This window comes from Anticarsia gemmatalis, chromosome Z, assembly GCF_050436995.1.
Source record: "Anticarsia gemmatalis isolate Benzon Research Colony breed Stoneville strain chromosome Z, ilAntGemm2 primary, whole genome shotgun sequence".
NCBI classification, from domain to species: Eukaryota; Metazoa; Arthropoda; class Insecta; order Lepidoptera; family Erebidae; genus Anticarsia; species Anticarsia gemmatalis.
Window position 1 is genome coordinate 9264891 of NC_134776.1, and position 16710 is coordinate 9281600.

A 16710-nucleotide genomic window follows, 5' to 3' on the forward strand; every position below is an offset into this window, starting at 1 on the left:
ACAAGGCCTATCTGAGAGGTATCTACAGAAAACCTCATATTCAGAGACTGTCTTAACAGCCTAGTTACTTTGACGAATCGCAAAACAACCGCCATTGTAAAAGGCCCTCAAGCCTGAGATATTCTACGGGAGGATGCAAGCGCCAAAACATCAAGTAATGAAGTAAGGATATGTCGTCTGTGTGAAACGAATGTCTTATACTGTGCGAAAGAATTTATTTATCTATACTAATAATGTAAAGCTGAATAGTTTGTCTGTATATTTAAACGAACTAAATTGAGAAACGAAATCAAATATATTTTTGAGTTGAACAGTTAATTTATTGATGAAGATTAAAGCTGTATAACTATATATGACTGATAGGAGTGGAACAGCAGTAAATGATGTTGCGAAAACAGGAAAACAAAAGTCTATGCGGACAAATCCGCGGGCAGCCGCTACACAGATATCTTATTACTAGAATAACACAAATACTGTCATTCATAAGGCACGAAGAAAGCAATGCGCAAACGTCTTACAATTTTAAACATCTTTATACAATTCAAAGAATGAACAACTTTGACCTTCATATCAATGTGGTAATATGTAGTATTGTTTGAAACAATGGAGATAGCGATCATACTTGAGCCGGACATAAATCGCCATTCATATCCTGTAAGAAAACATGTACATGTAGTGGTTTTAATATAATAACCAATGTTTATAACAAACTAATAATATTCTCACAGGTATGATAATAATATAGAATTCCATAACCTATTGTCCTTACCTTTTCGTCGAGTATTAAACTAGTGCTAGGTCGTGCTCGCGATCAGTCAGATCGCTATTGAAAATCCGTGCAAATGATTCGTGAACTGTGTTTAGTTATTTCTGTAATTCAATATTTTCAAAATTATGACGTGAAATCTACCGCTATACCGGTGGGCCAATCTCAACTTAGATCATACATAGCCAAGGTTACTGACTATTTCGTTCTAGGCTTAAACAGTGGAGTGAAGTTATTCGAAGACGGCGTCAAAATTGTTAATGGTGACAGAGATATCAAAATAGGAAGTGTCGCTTTAGCTACAAGTTTGCTCAAGGATAATAAAATAAAAAATACAACAAAATTGATCAATGGAAGTGGATATAGGGTAGAAAAACATTTTGTTGTTAGCGCTGATACATATTTGCTCTCACTACAAAGAATTCTACCAATGAAGCCGCGTAAGCAAGCAGTCCTTTTATTTCATGGCTTACTTGGTAGTGCTGACGACTGGCTTCTTCTGGGTCCTCGTAAAGCACTCCCGTATCGACTATCAGATCTAGGGTACGACGTGTGGTTACTGAACGCAAGAGGTAACATGTATTGCAGATTAAACCTTTTAGAAGACAAAGACTTTTGGAACTTTTCTTTTCATCAGATGGGCTATTTTGATTTGGCAGCGGTCATAACATACATAAAAGAATTTACTCAATACGAGTTAAGTTTCGTTGGACACTCCATGGGAGCCACGGCCTTATTGGTGCTTCTGTCAAGTTTACCTGAATATAATGATATGCTGAGAACAGCAGTCCTAATGGCACCGCTGGCATTCATGCGCAATGTCAAAGGACCGTTGAGGCATCTCTCTAAGTTGCGTATAAATGAACAAAAAATATCAATCATGCAATCAGAGGAGTTTATGTTGACACATTTCCCTCAATACATAATTGACAAATTTTGTAATGCACATGCTAGTAAATATTGTTTGAATGCTAATGTATTTATAACAAACAGTGGTAGAGACCCAATGGACACCAGTCTCATGGAAACCGTTGTTAAGTACGTGCCTGCTGGAGGATCAGTGAAGACTCTGTTACATTTATTGCAATTGGTAAGAACTGGACACTTTCACAGATATGACAACGGAATCGCGGGAAATTTGCAGATCTATGACCAAGAGAACCCGCCTGAATATGAATTGAAGGCTATAAGCTTACCTCTATCACTTATTTCTTCTTCGTCAGACAAGATAGCAAATGCTAAGGATGTTATAACATTGATTTCAAAGTTAAACAACGCACGAGGTCATTATATAATCAGACAAAAGGGTTTCAGCCACATGGATTTCCTTTGGTCGGCGTACGCGGCAAAGCACGTGTATAAAAATGTTCTAGATGCGCTAGAATTAAAGTTTTAATAAAAAATGGTTAGTACCTTCGTAAATATTATAATAAACTATTTGAATAAATAATAATTTTCTGCAAGGGTTTGTAGAAAGCTTAAAGAGTAGTTAAGGTAACACTAAGACAAAGAAGTGTGCGAGATGAATACGACTAAAGTTCATGGTAAGGCAACGGGGGCTCATCGCAAGTCTCTGAGACACTATGGTGTTACTTTGGAAAGCCAGATTTAATACTACGCCCCAAAACTATTTTATATTGAATTATATACTCTAAATAAAAGCGGCAATTTAGCGTAAGAAACTCTCTCCTGTTAATCAATGACAGGATCTTTTATTATGTAAACACTTTAAGAGATTTGTGGTTCTAATCACATATTAAAGTGAAATGTATTCACTTCAATACATTATTAAATACTCGTAGAAAATATGTAAAAAAAACTGCTAGTGTCTCTTACTGGTCGCGTCTTATATCTGTAGGAATATTAATTATATTAGCAGTTATTAGTCTCATTATTTGATCTAAATAAATAATTTTATTAAGATTTAAAAAATACTTACTTTAGGTAACTATTGACTAAACTAGTTGGTGCATAAGTAACAATAATTATCAAATTATAAATTTTGTATTTTTATTGCAAACGCTACGAATGTGTGCTTCGGTATACTTTAACATAATATACAATATAATATATTTTAGGGTATATAATAGGAATCATAACACATGCGTATTATACATTTAGCGTAAAATTTAAGTCTGTAAGTCACTGGGCAATGTATCGAAAGCAATCGAGGGGCTACATGTGAATATTTGTTCTGAGCCTGGTTGTTAATGTATCTTTATAAGAATTTATTTAGAAGTATATAAGTATGTTTATCATTCCATAGATGGGTGACCGCATGGTGGTATTTGAACAGGGCATCTCCGTGCTTCGGAGGGCACGTAAAAAGTCGGTCCCGGTTGTTATCTACTACGATAGCAGTCGTTAAGCCACGTCAAAGGCCTTCGGGCGGCTTGCAACTTTGACATTAGGTTGACCACTAACCATACGATAAGAAGAAGAATGTTTATCAGTTATTTGGTTACCATAGTACAGGCTCTGTTCAGTTTGGAATCAATAACCATGTGTGAGTGATGATATTTATCGTATTTATTTATTTATAATAATTATTTGATGCTAAAATGATATTAAATTAATCGAAACATGGTCTGGCATTCGGAAAGTTACGTTGACCAACAGCATAATTTGAAAATTTACACACAACATAAAATTTTGTTAAATTATATTTTGTCTTTTGATCACAACTTACCATTAAACAGATTATACTATACAGACTATTGACATAGATTTGCGGGTGACTTTCCAATAGCGCAACCGTTTGTGTACAAATGGTAACTAATTGGCCCAAATAAATACTATCACAGTTTTACAACTCCTGATTGCACTACATGTGGATGGTCGGTTGGTTACCCAGCGACTGCCACCTAGGTAAATAAACATGGGAAATAATATAAAACATTATAGGAATATTATTAGAATACTATAGTTTAAGTTAACTTTACATAGGAGTAGCATAATTTTTAATTTTTTGAGTGATAATTATCGTTTGCATCTGCGGATATCTTCCTTAAGATTTTCAAACAACCTTAATTCTATAATAAAAAGCATTTAATGCCGTTTCATTTCAAATTAACGGTATGGCTGGTGTAATGCTTTATTTTTTAAAACTTTTAAACGATTATTGTTAATCTAACTTACGATTTTCATAGGTAAACTATGAAAAAATAGAGAATAATATTTTTTTTATCATCGACAATTGTCTTTATATCGCCTAAAACAATAAAAACAATTTCATAACACATATTTAGTTAAAACGTTTTACCAAAATCGTAAGAACACAGAAGTCGTCATACGATGTAAAATCAAATTGGGATAACGTCATTGTTTGGTGAAACAAACACTTTATTTAATAAACTAGTTTACACAATTAATAAAAGTAACGTTCACATCAACACTTAATGACATTATAGATTACAATAGATAATGCTTGTATTGTTATAAATAGGCATATTATACAAGACTATACTCCATTGTTATATTATCCTTTGCAAAGCATAGTTGTACTCCGTAGTACGCGCTATTATTTAAGAATCATTCAGTTGTAATACAGTTGTGAACATGTTGCGTACGCTGTTCGTGTTTATCGTAATCTTCAATCATTTCAATCTTAATACAAAAGTAAGTTCTTTCTGCAAAGCTCAAGAGCCACGTAAGGAAGTCGGTGAGCAATTCATTAATTCTATAAGAACAGCAATCTACACCGTACATGACTATGCGCAGAATATTCAAAATTATTTCACTGCGACCTCTACGGTAATGACCATGCGATTGAGGAACGCAGTGGGCTCTTTAGAAGAAAAATTAAAAAGGTACCTAAATCCTGTAAATGCAGTGAATCTAGCAAAGAATAAGTTGTATCAAACATTGTTTCTTAGAAATAAAGACTTCGAGAATAATAACAATAATGATAATAACAATTATGTGCCACTTGAATATGAAGGACCAAGAATATACAATCCTTAGTTTTGTTGGGTGTGCGGAAAAGACTGTATCTGAAAATCAATGTTAATTGTGTGGTAGTTTTAAGACCGGTTAGCATTAAACCGTGATGTATTTTCTGTGGATTGTGACTGCTGAAGGTAAAAAATATTAGTACAAGTACATATTCGTGTATAATAGTATCGATAAATGTAAATTAAATTTATTTTACATCAGCTACGTTGTTGAGACACGACTTTTTTCTGTACATGTGTATTTTATTTGTAAAATATGTATTTTACGGCATGAATAAAACATAATAGACATTGTGTGTGAACTAAACTATATTTAGTAAATTTAATAAATGTAATGCAAATTGGTTAAGTAGAAAAATGTTCTTGGTACTAATAAATTTCTGTAAATAATAGATTCCAGCGTTTTATTGCGTGTGACATTTAGTAAAGAAAGTAAACTACCTTTTACAATAAAGCGAAAATTACGAATCAACTGTTTTTGCTTTTCGACGTTGTAAATTACAAACCTTGGAAAACGTTATATGTGGAACACATAATTTTGAAATATCATGTAGTATCTAAGATGCAGTAGTGATTAAAACAGGCTATTCATAATAGAAATCTCTTCTCAGATAATTTAACTTGCACAACCAAAATATTCAAGTGCGATGGCGAAAACTATCCTGAACTAAGCACGGGGTACATTGTCGCATGTAGGCTCCACGGGAATCGACTAGGGCGAATGCGGCCGCCCGATGATTTCCCGGGTGGGCGATTCGCGCCGCGGATCGTTACCGCGATCTACATGACGAGCTTAATATTTACATAGACTTGCAGAATAACGCTTAATTACTCTTTTTTGGGGAGGTGATTGTAATAAAGTTATTGAATAAACGAACGCCTTTATTGTGTTAAAGTAAGCGGGTGGAAAATGGAAAACTTTTAGGCCATCTATTAGTCAATCTCGAAATATCTTTTGTAAATTGGTTTATGCTGTAATAATTTGAGATGTATTATAATAACTTGTATAAAATAGTATGTGTTATGTAGATAAATAATTGGGTTGTCCTAAAATTTGTGTATTCCATCGAATACAGATCCACAAAATAGGCAATACTTTCATTGTCTCGCTTCTGTACTTATAACAGAATAAAAACCACTACGCAATAATAAAGAGTATAAACAAAAATACACTTCAATGTTATGAAGGGTTAAAGAATGTTAACGCTCAGGATACTCAGTCAAGCAAGAGGGGTTCAGCTACCTAAAGGGTGGCCCAAGGGAGATATAAACCTGCATCGCAGCCAAAAAACGAGGATACAAGTTTTCAATATAAACGTGTTGAAATATGCAAGTGAAAAATTCGTATTCACTGATGCTTGATCCTATATTGAGTTCGGATGTCTACGATTATTGGTGCGTTATTATGTCTGTAATATTGCCAAAAAGTTGTTCGGCGAAATGTGAACGGTAAAAATTGTCGAATGATATTAGGTACGGTGCACGGGTAGCCTTGGGCGTTCCGCAGGGCAGAACTCTCGGTCCCTATCACACACACTCAATTACCTGCAGTTATGCCAGTTTATTTTTCACATGTTTTCGAGTTTCTATCTTGTTTGGGTGTTGACTACGTGTTGCAAAATATTAATTGAAGCTCGATTTCATACCTATATCACTCAAGATTATGACAATATTTGTCAATTTAAGGTAAATTACGAAATTCGTTTTATCGTAGGTTCTAACCCTAGTTAATATACTGTAGTTAAAAAACTACAAATATTTCCCAATACTCCTTTGGATAAACTTTAATTGGATAAAAATGTTTTACCTCACATGATTTCCAGCTAATAATGACTGTTGAAAACTCGTTCAAAAATGTAGGACCCAATCTATACTGATATATTAAAATAAGGGCTGAAAGTTGCATTTTGCTTTCAGTTATCTTTTATTATTTATGATTACGGGAAATGAGTATCAATTTAGGAATGCATTGAGCAGGAAAGTGTGCTTAATTTACATGTGTATGAAGTATATTTTCGTTTGCGTAGGGTGTGTGTTGACCACGAATATTGAATGTTACCTGAACACCCTCCCCTGTGGTTCACCGTCGGACATGACACGGTACTATGACATGGTTTTATTTAACCAACGCCGCAGGAGACAAATTCAATTAACTCTATGTTTACGGACCAACAAACAAATTATTTTTTTTTAGAAAATATCTTGTTATGAAGTTTGCGGGGGACCGTTGTGGAAGCGCTTCATGTGATTTTGTCATATCGATTTTAAGTAAGTACTCGTGTGTTGTTTCGAATAGATAAACGTACGGTTGAACGTATTTAAGCCTTTGTAGGACGATGTGTTACATTTTAGATCTGCACTACTTTCTCTTTAGTATTAATTCATCAGACTGATAAAGTATACGTATACTTCAAATGCACTTAAAAGTGAGTTTGTAATGCAGTTTTTTACAGTGATCGACACAAAGTCTTCATTTTGGACTATGCATTGACAATTCTCGCCAGACGATCAACGCGCCTAATTCCAATATTATTTATAAACAACGTTCAACTGTTTGTTTTGAGTTAGAGACTCACTCCATGCTAAAATAATAACAATCTATCACAATATTCTCACAATTCCAAATAGAAGAAACCGCATAATAATTGGACTGCAACGCTTTGCACTGGCGTTGCAATCTCAGGTGTCGTAAGGATCAACGACCTCTGTACTTAAGCCAAGCTTGAGGTGCTATAACTAACGACAAATACATCTCTGAACAAAATCCCTTATGAATAAGTCTGAAGACTGTAGAACAATTCTAACTAAACGGTTCAAACAAACAATTTTCTTAACATCCCGTAATATTGACCCGCGGCATCGTCGGTGCATGCTAATTGAATAAGATTGTACTTATTCTTGAGAACTTTTTAATATTTTTCTTCAAGGTTGAGACCTGGCCAGTGTTATTTGATAATACGAGCTCAGACGTGATGATTGCAAAAATATAAACATACCGTTGGAAAAAAATTAATAATAAAACATTGTGTGTACCTACTATTAGATGTTTGTAACATTAGATATACAAGCTGAGTTGTGAAAATAACCAAAGTGTTTTTGGTGATTATGCATATACGACACGTAAATAATTGTGTATGGGGATGAGTTTTCACTAACTAAAGAGTCTTTACAAAGAATTTGTCAGAATTTGACCGACAATACGTTTTATATTATGTCTCACACAGTCAAGATTCTTTACTTTACTATAAAAGAAAATTAGAATTATTCTTTACATAAAAGTATAATATGATCAATGAAATAAACAAACACTGAAACCATGGTAATATGGACAGCAAATTAGACTCGGTACATGAATCAATTCAAAGACATAAATATAATATTCGCAATACGGAAATAGACTAGACTGGTACAGAACCGGATGGAAGGGTGTAATAAAGGAAACGCTATCCCAAACCATGGAATAAACATATGAGATAATAGATTTTTTGTTTCTGTTCAATTTAAAATATTCCTTCCTTAATTTAGTAAACTTTTTCCAGGTTTTTAAAACCGTATAATTTTTGTTTTACGTTTTGTTCTAAGTTGTTGATTGTTGGCAGTTCCTGGCGTGATCAATTATATTTGTATTATTTCAACCATATAGAAAATCATGGCGATTGGAAAGAGTAGCCGTGAATTTGTTTCTAGGTCGCTCATAAGGCTATAAATAATAAACGATTTTAAATTAATTTGAATTTAGTTACAGCATTTTTAATCCGTTTTGGTAACACTGTTAGAAGGAACGACAAGGCTTGCCCTTTTTATCTCTTTGTATAAACCAATCTTTGTTTAATAATTATATATATATTGATGATTAAATGTGTCGAGAAAAAACAAATGATTATAATGTATTTGTAAAACATAAACATAAACATTTTTTACATTTTATTCCATACTTAAGATGAGAAATAAATGTTTGTCTGATATGCCGTTACGAAGTAACTACTTAACTAATTGAGATTGATAAGATGGTATACCTACTTAATCATATTCTGGGAAAAGAATATAAGTAATATTTCTTTAGGAGAAAAGTATTCCCTGTACGGAGATGCGTCAAAGGTTTGTGCCAGTACTTATCATTAGCTTTACCTTCGAAACTGGCGGTAAATTGGCTATCCGTAACTTGAATATGCGTTATGTCAGCTTAATAATTAGTATTTTCGCAGATTTTTTCATAGACATATTGCAGTAACTTTATCTATCAGACTTCGCTTGCGTCACATAAGAGAGAATGGCTCATAATTTTGGCCGTTTTTGTAACATTTTTTAATGGTACTCGGCTCCTATTGGTTGTAGCGTGGTGATATATAGCCTACAGCCTTCCTCGATAAATAGGCTACCTAACACCGGGAGATTTTTTAAATCGGACCAGTAGTTCCTAAGATTAGCGCGTTCAAACAAACAAACAAACAAACTCTTCAGCTTTATAATATTAGTATAGATAGATAAGCTATTCGCCACTTATTCGTCAGTCGTCAAACTGGCTCTTAGTGTAAGAATAAACATTTGACTAAAATATATAAACGATTTGAGTTCGAAGAAAATTTGCCCTTTGTTGATTCCCAGGTATCGTAGTGTTGTGCAACAAAGTTATTGGTGCAATCATATATTTTTCTAGCGTTGGTCTGTAATAAATTCAAGTTGAAAAGCTCCGAGCCCTTTCAAATGTAATGAAAGTCATTCCTAAGAATTCGTTCTCAAGAAATTGCATGATGTTAATAGAAGTTATGGTATACGTCCCTTACAGAACTTTGTAGAAGCAATTTATTTGAAAAAGTGTTTTCAATACAATTTTGCTAACATAATATACCTAGATATCAAAATGTTTGAAGAAACTATGAGCCAGTAATTTCAACAAAAGTGTTTTTTTGAGTTCACCTAGCCACATACTTTTGCAATAAATCTATATATCCGTCCAAACAAAAAACGTACACAAAGTATAGTATACGTACACATTTCAATAGCCCTCGCGGACCCTTCGACCTGATCGGTTATTTTTCTTCCCCTTTCAGTACATAGAAATAGGCACCCCTTTAAAGACTGTCATAAGTCACCGAGAGGTAGATTTAGGTGTTCTTTGTCGCTAAGCCCCTAACAGATACTAACAAGTTGACTGACTTTGAATTATTTCGATCTTAGAATAAAAATTTCAAAAGCTTACGAATTGCGGTTCCGTAACATCGCTTCTTACCTTTGACAAGTTGTTAAGAGACTTACATTTTACATTGTTCAGGAGAAAAATGTTTAATATTGAAATAACACAAACCTTTCATAAAGAAGCTTTAAAATAGTTGAAGGTTTCCTTGTAAGTATGCACGTGCAATGTTGTTCTCTACACAATAGAGGACTTGTCTATTGAAAGACTTCTACGAAACCTTTATATGGAACACAAGAACGCATCTTGCGCTTTAAGAAGTGTTAAGACTCACATCAAAAGATGTACACACAATCACAGAACCCTGAAAATATTTCCGCGCTAAAAGAGAACTGACTGGAAAAAGATAGCATCTTATCTTTTTTTTTTCAACTCGTTTGAGACCGAGAACTGGGTTTATTATCTAAGAAACTGGTACCTAACCAATATTACATTTTTATTTTTAAAGAACCGTCCCGTGTTATGACTGAATGTTGGAAAGCAATAGTTGTCTGCATTATGCATAACGATGGAATAAAAGAAGGTAAGTTAATTTACAACGAGATGAGATGTTTTTTGATGAAGGACTATAAAAACATTTATGTTTGGACGCTATTTTAATGCTGTCTGAAGAAACGTCTTGAGTTAGAAGAGCACGATGAGTTAGTGATACTTTTGCTAGATATAATCTGTGCCCTGTGTTATTAATGTCATCGAAAGTTCTATACTATTAATTATGCTTAAAGCGCCAAACAAGATATTTTGCCATAATTTAATTGATGAAATGACATGCCATTTTTGTTGAATCTTACTAGTAGTTAATAGACTTTTAAATCTAATTAGACTCTGAAGACTTGATAACAATCCAAAATTTACAGCACGCAATGAGAAATAGGTGAGAAATAGCGAATACAATAAGTGTGTAAATTTATTTCCCCCAATGCGCTGTAAAACATCTACAAATAATAGTCTAAAAATACCAAATACCGATGGTAAGGCACACTGCAGTTTTTCATATTGTAAGGAAGACAAAGTGCCCGCACTTTCCCAATAATAGCTTTCCTACTTTTTCACTTTTTCGTAATAAATCAGGCAAAATACATTACAAGATCGGCCGAAATATAAACACAACTATTTGTCATGAATCAAAGAAAGGTATTATACGTAAAACGTCGTTTCGGCCGGGCACTCGGCGCACAATAGTGAACTTTACCCTATGCCCCTCTGTCGGCGAGGGTCCTGACAAAGCTTTACATTACCTCAAATAATAACGGTTAGTAAAAAGAGCAGGGTGTAACACCGGATCGATTGAGTAAACGACTTATTGATAAATGTGATGCATGACGCACTTGTATTATACATTTTTCTGCTCAAGTGACTTTGTTATGTAGAGTGCTACTTAGTTTATAGTGCTTAATGCTTGTTCGTATGGGGTTTGGTGAAAAATATTTTATTACTAATTCGCAGTGTGGTTTAATTTATTAATAAATAATATAAATTATTATAATGAAAATGATGCAGCTTTGTTAAAATATCTACTAATAGCATTTTCAGCAAGACCATCGTAAAAAAGTATCCATATTGTAGTATTAAATGCTTTACAGTAAAATATTTATTAAGTCCAAGTAAACGCAAATGATTAGCTCAAAGATTGTAACGAGAATAAAAACAACTAAGCAACTATAATATTGCATCCCTACTTCACTCGGAAATTGGAAAGATAAATAAATTTCACTATAAGTGTAAAAAATGCTAGTTGAGTCCCCAAAACAAACAGTTCCCCTTGTTTATTCTATCAATTTGTGGATACATAATAAGCAGCTGATACAGTCTCATTCATTTGGGATCAACGGATAAATATTTACACTCCACATCAGCTACACTCATGACCTGTGACCAGAGGGTCACGTGTACACAATCTCATCTTGATAAATACACATACTTTACGACCTAGTAAAAGATCATCACATTTCACCATCATTTTTATACCTAAATATAAACTTTCTCTCAAGATCGCAAAGCGACATTTTATATTAATTAACTAAAGATCCATTAAGAGAAGCCACGCTATTACATTCAATAGAAAAATGACATCGGAGTATCTCTTGGAAATCTTATCTTCTTTCAATAGCAGTTAATTGCGTATTTATTCGCTCCATAAATATCCAATAAGGTCAGCTAAGGACGTCAACATGCTGTTTACGCAACGAGGTTAACGAGTAAATAATACAATACATAGTCTACCCACCTAGAAGTTATCTGAATTAACTCATGTAAAATTTATAGTAGGTTCCTAGTTAATTTACCAAAGGTACAGCGCACGCTACATCTGAACACAATAATTTAATTAGTGGGAACAACTGTTGAGCGAAACTTTCTTCGAGCGAGCGTGAGGGAGAGGGACAAAAAACAAGTATATATCTAACACTAGCATAACTAATGTGTTGCAGCTGCATTCACTGAGTTTTATTGCGAAATAAAACATCAAATACGTATTGCGACTCCGCCGCTGGGGAGCGGAGTCACTTTTCAATGATTGAACAAATGCAGGAGCTCGGACACGCATGGCCCAATGTTGATACTTCCATTGATTACCTTTAATAATAATAGATATTTATACTTTTTGCGAAAAAAAGATATTTAAACAATGAAAAGGTTGTTATTACTAATAAACTAACTTGAAAATTACTGTGCATAAGTTATGTTTATGTCTGTCATTTGAAATGGACAAAGGGCTTCGTAAATTCCTGGTTGAATACCAGCGATGGACGTGTGAGCTTATTTGGATTGATTTCAAAGCGAACTACCATTTGCGCCTACAATGCATTAACCACATGCATACCAGTGTTTGAGGACCTCCCAAAATATGCAGACATCATGAATTCCAACAAGTTTTTTAATACAAAACTAAATGCGATTAATTTAGCATTTTCTGTGAAAACAAAATGCAGACAACAATAGTGAATTTCACCGGTACAAATAAGCCCGGCCAACTCGCCGTTCGTAGTACAATACTGTGAAGCCTTAGTGGCTTACAGCTTACAAAGAAGATGCGCAGATTGATCTCAACAACAAGATTACCTTACCTAAGTGAAGAACAAGAACTCGTATAGACGTTTATTCAATTCTTCTTTGAAAGACAAAGTTTTACGAGCAATGCATAAAATAAATTTCGATCTGCGAGTATTTTTTGCTGTAATCACATTTTTGATGAGCAAACATTGTTTGTAGATTTAAATCTATATGTAAACTTTAATAAAAGAGTATAAAAACGTCATTTTTATTTATTGCACTTGTTCGGTGTGCGGCGTCGGTGCACCCTCGTTATTTTTTTATTAGTCTCAGCTGTAAGCAATATGTTTCCGGGGCTTTATATGGGATTAAAGTATCGGTCAGCCGTGCGAATCAATAGCATTATTATGCGTGACACTATTGTACATTTGTAGTTATTGTTGTAACTGAGGGGTTCGTGCTGTGCTGCAAGTGCGCGATTTAATGAGTCTGCATTCATTGTAGGTGTATTTCTGCTTTATTACAATTTGCATGAGTTACGTGAATGTGCTTGAATGAATTATTTAATTTTTGATGAATTGAATAATCGTTTCTCTTAGCTATTGAAGTTTCGTGTGATATTGCAGAGAAATAAAATTACCACTTGCAAAATAGCATGACGTACATATGCGCCACAACTCGATGTAAAAAAAAGAGTGCGACAACCACTTACCAAAATGAAAAAAGTTAATAATTTTGACCATTTGCCATTAGTTACGTACCCTTACATCAAATAATGTTTAGTGCTCTCGTGGGATTAAAACGAGATATAACAATACGCCCCCCAGCCATGCAGTTTTGGGTTAATCATGTTGATATTGGCAAACAAAATAAGCATCACACGTAACATAATCGGAAACACAATTATTTTAATTAAAATTATAATTATTTTGAGACCTCAAAACAAGGTTTTTACGGTCTATTATAGTGTGACGGAAAATAATTTTCTGATAACGTATAGTTTCAATGTGAACTTCAAAATCCTTATTTAAACATTCTTGAAACCTTTAAATATGGTTTTTACACTCTTTTATACAATCATAAGATATAAATTTCTGGCCTTTTATATTCTTTAAGTACACTTAAAAATCCTTATCGACGAAAATATCACGAATATAAACTTTACATGACATTCTCCACAAAAATAGATGCACTCTTATCTTTTTCATCTAACATTCAATTGGGCAACACCTGCACCAATACTTATATCTAAGGGCCACCATAACCACATTGCCACATACGTCCTAATAAAATATAACAGAAATATATTGTTTGAAATAGTGATATAATTTTTGCACGAGGGTGATCGCTTGATCGGGGGGCAAAGACCCCACGCTTCGATCTTTGCTATGAACCTCACAATGCATTAGTTACGCTATCGAAACATTGTAAGCGCAACAGCAGATGACATATTTTTCCCACATATTCATTGGTTACAGGTTGTTTTAGAATATAATATTTACTTACAAGCTTCTACGCTAAAAAATAACCTTTCCTTTACAAGTTTTCATTTAGAAATATAGTTGCTTTCACCTGTTTTTAACAGTACCTCGATTCTCTACCACTATCGACTACCGACAACTGGCTAGCTAAATGTCAAAATTTCGATAGCTAGCCGGTTGTCGGTACTCGATAGTTGCACAGAATCGAGGTACTGGAAACCTCCTTCAATGTAGACGTATAAAGGCTACATCTAAACTCGAAATATCTATTTGTAGATGACTTTATACAGTTGTAGTGAAAAGGTAAGGCACCGCTATACCTACAGTACACAAAATAAATTCATTAAATACATTAGACAGTAGACACAGAGAGAATCATACCTAAACTACAACTAATCAGTGATACTTGTTAAGAATACGAAAGAACAAATTTTATAAAACCTCATCACAATAGACAAAATATCTAACCGTATTCCTTTTCTAAGTACACAAATCACTAACATATCTTACGAAACAATTGTTAAAAATAACATTTCTTCCAGTCCCGAAATCAAATGTCTCAAAGGCTGGTAGAAAGATGTTGACAAAAAAGGAATGACAGCGTGCAACAAGTCCTTTTCTCTGTGGCCATCACGGTCTGTGTCGAGATCACAAAGGACTCTCGTATGACGAACAATTACACTTTGTTGGAACCACTTGAAACTCATGTTGGCTGAACGAATTTGGACAGTGTTTAAGTCGTGAATTTTATGATATGATTTTATGTGATAGTTTTGTAATGTGCTGGTGTTAAAATGTTTTATATGGGCTCTTTTAATGTTTAGTGTGTTGAGTAAACGTTTTATAAGTTTAACTACAATATACCGCGGTCTAATTTGAGAACTGGGCTCAATTTCTAATAAGATTTACATTACCTATTGGTTTTTATAATAAAAAAACAGAATTTGATTTTAATTGTGACCCAAGCGGTATAGGGTACAGGAAAAGATTCAAAATCAGATCAATAGGAATCAAGCGAGGATTTCGGCGCTAAATTATAATCAATGGAAATTAATGCCCAGCTTTTTCTACCGTTTTTGTCAGAGTTACTAATCCGTGAGAAGAAAATAATCATAAAGTAAACATGTTTGAAGGAACAACGTAAGTGCTTTAATGCACATAATAATAATAATTATATTTTATTAAACAAAAACTAATGCGTTCATGCCAGTACTATAAGACAGAAACAACACTTAAACAATATTTTTCTCAAATACGAAGTAAAAAAAAAACTTATACTTTTAAAAGCATTAATACTTAATGCACATAGTCTTATTGAAGTTTTTAATTCTTATAATTTGACATCCAAAGCAAAACTTAAGTGAAACTTGAGATGCTGACGTGAAGTAAAATCAATATCAAAGTTCATTTCAGAACAAATAATAAATGAAAAACATAGCTAAAATCTTCTGAACTTCGATATCAAAATAAAACACGAATAATTTTACGAAACAATTATTTCAATATTGAATTCAAGTAGTTTTTGAATATCATCTCAACTGCATTCAAAACTCTTATAAGATACGCAAATGCTTCTCACATTTCACTAATAAGACATATCTTCGGCATTCAATTTTAATACTAAAATATTCCACTTAACAACTTGTTCTAGATCGCTGCAAATCTTCGCTAACAAGCTCTTATTCTTTACCTGAGATACAATCGATGCGGACTAGTGGAGATAATTAACAAGATCAGCTAACGATCAGATCCGATATTATTTCTACACTTGAAACGTACTGCAATTTTCTTCCAATAACTCATTTGCAGATGTAAATTTTATAGTGAAGTGTTGATTTGTTCGCCCGTAAATGTTCGACGACAAATATGGAGATACGAGTTTATTCTCGTAGTAATGAAAGGGGCAATAATGTAATGCGATCTGCGCGTGTTAATCTCTACATCTTGGAGGGGAATGTGAACTAGATTTTGTGTTCGCTCAAGATATGTGTTTTGAATATTAGATTTATGATATGATATGCTATATGTGTTCTATGATGCATGTATTAGATGGTAAACTGTTTGCTGATCATAGCGAAATTTTGGCTCGCGAATTGATGGCTGATAGTTTTGTCTTTTACAATTTCAAAGTATATGGGAAGTTACGTGATATAAGTAAGTTGTTTGGTTAAGTTGCTGTATGTGAGTCGTCTTTTGGCATATTATTAAATTAATTTCTTGAATATTCCCATTCTTTGTAGAATCATTACCAACATAAAATCATTTTTAAAAACGTGACAATTTACAATGAGTGTTATAAATAATCTTATTTTGTAACCTATCTAA

At 33.6% G+C, this 16710-nt stretch overlaps 1 protein-coding gene across 1 annotated transcript; it reads left to right on the forward strand.

The window, feature by feature from the left end:
- Nucleotides 1-1137: 1137 nt before the first annotated feature.
- Nucleotides 1138-2585, forward strand: LOC142986741 (lipase 3-like). Its single transcript, XM_076135355.1, has one exon. It carries the CDS (start codon nucleotides 1197-1199, stop codon nucleotides 2160-2162), a length of 966 nt encoding a protein of 321 aa, XP_075991470.1. The 5' UTR covers nucleotides 1138-1196; the 3' UTR covers nucleotides 2163-2585.
- Nucleotides 2586-16710: the final 14125 nt, after the last annotated feature.

Bases quoted from the DNA above. Each gene is read 5' to 3' on its own strand.
- LOC142986741 (XM_076135355.1), top strand. From the start codon at position 1,197: ATGAAGCCGCGTAAGCAAGCAGTCCTTTTATTTCATGGCTTACTTGGT.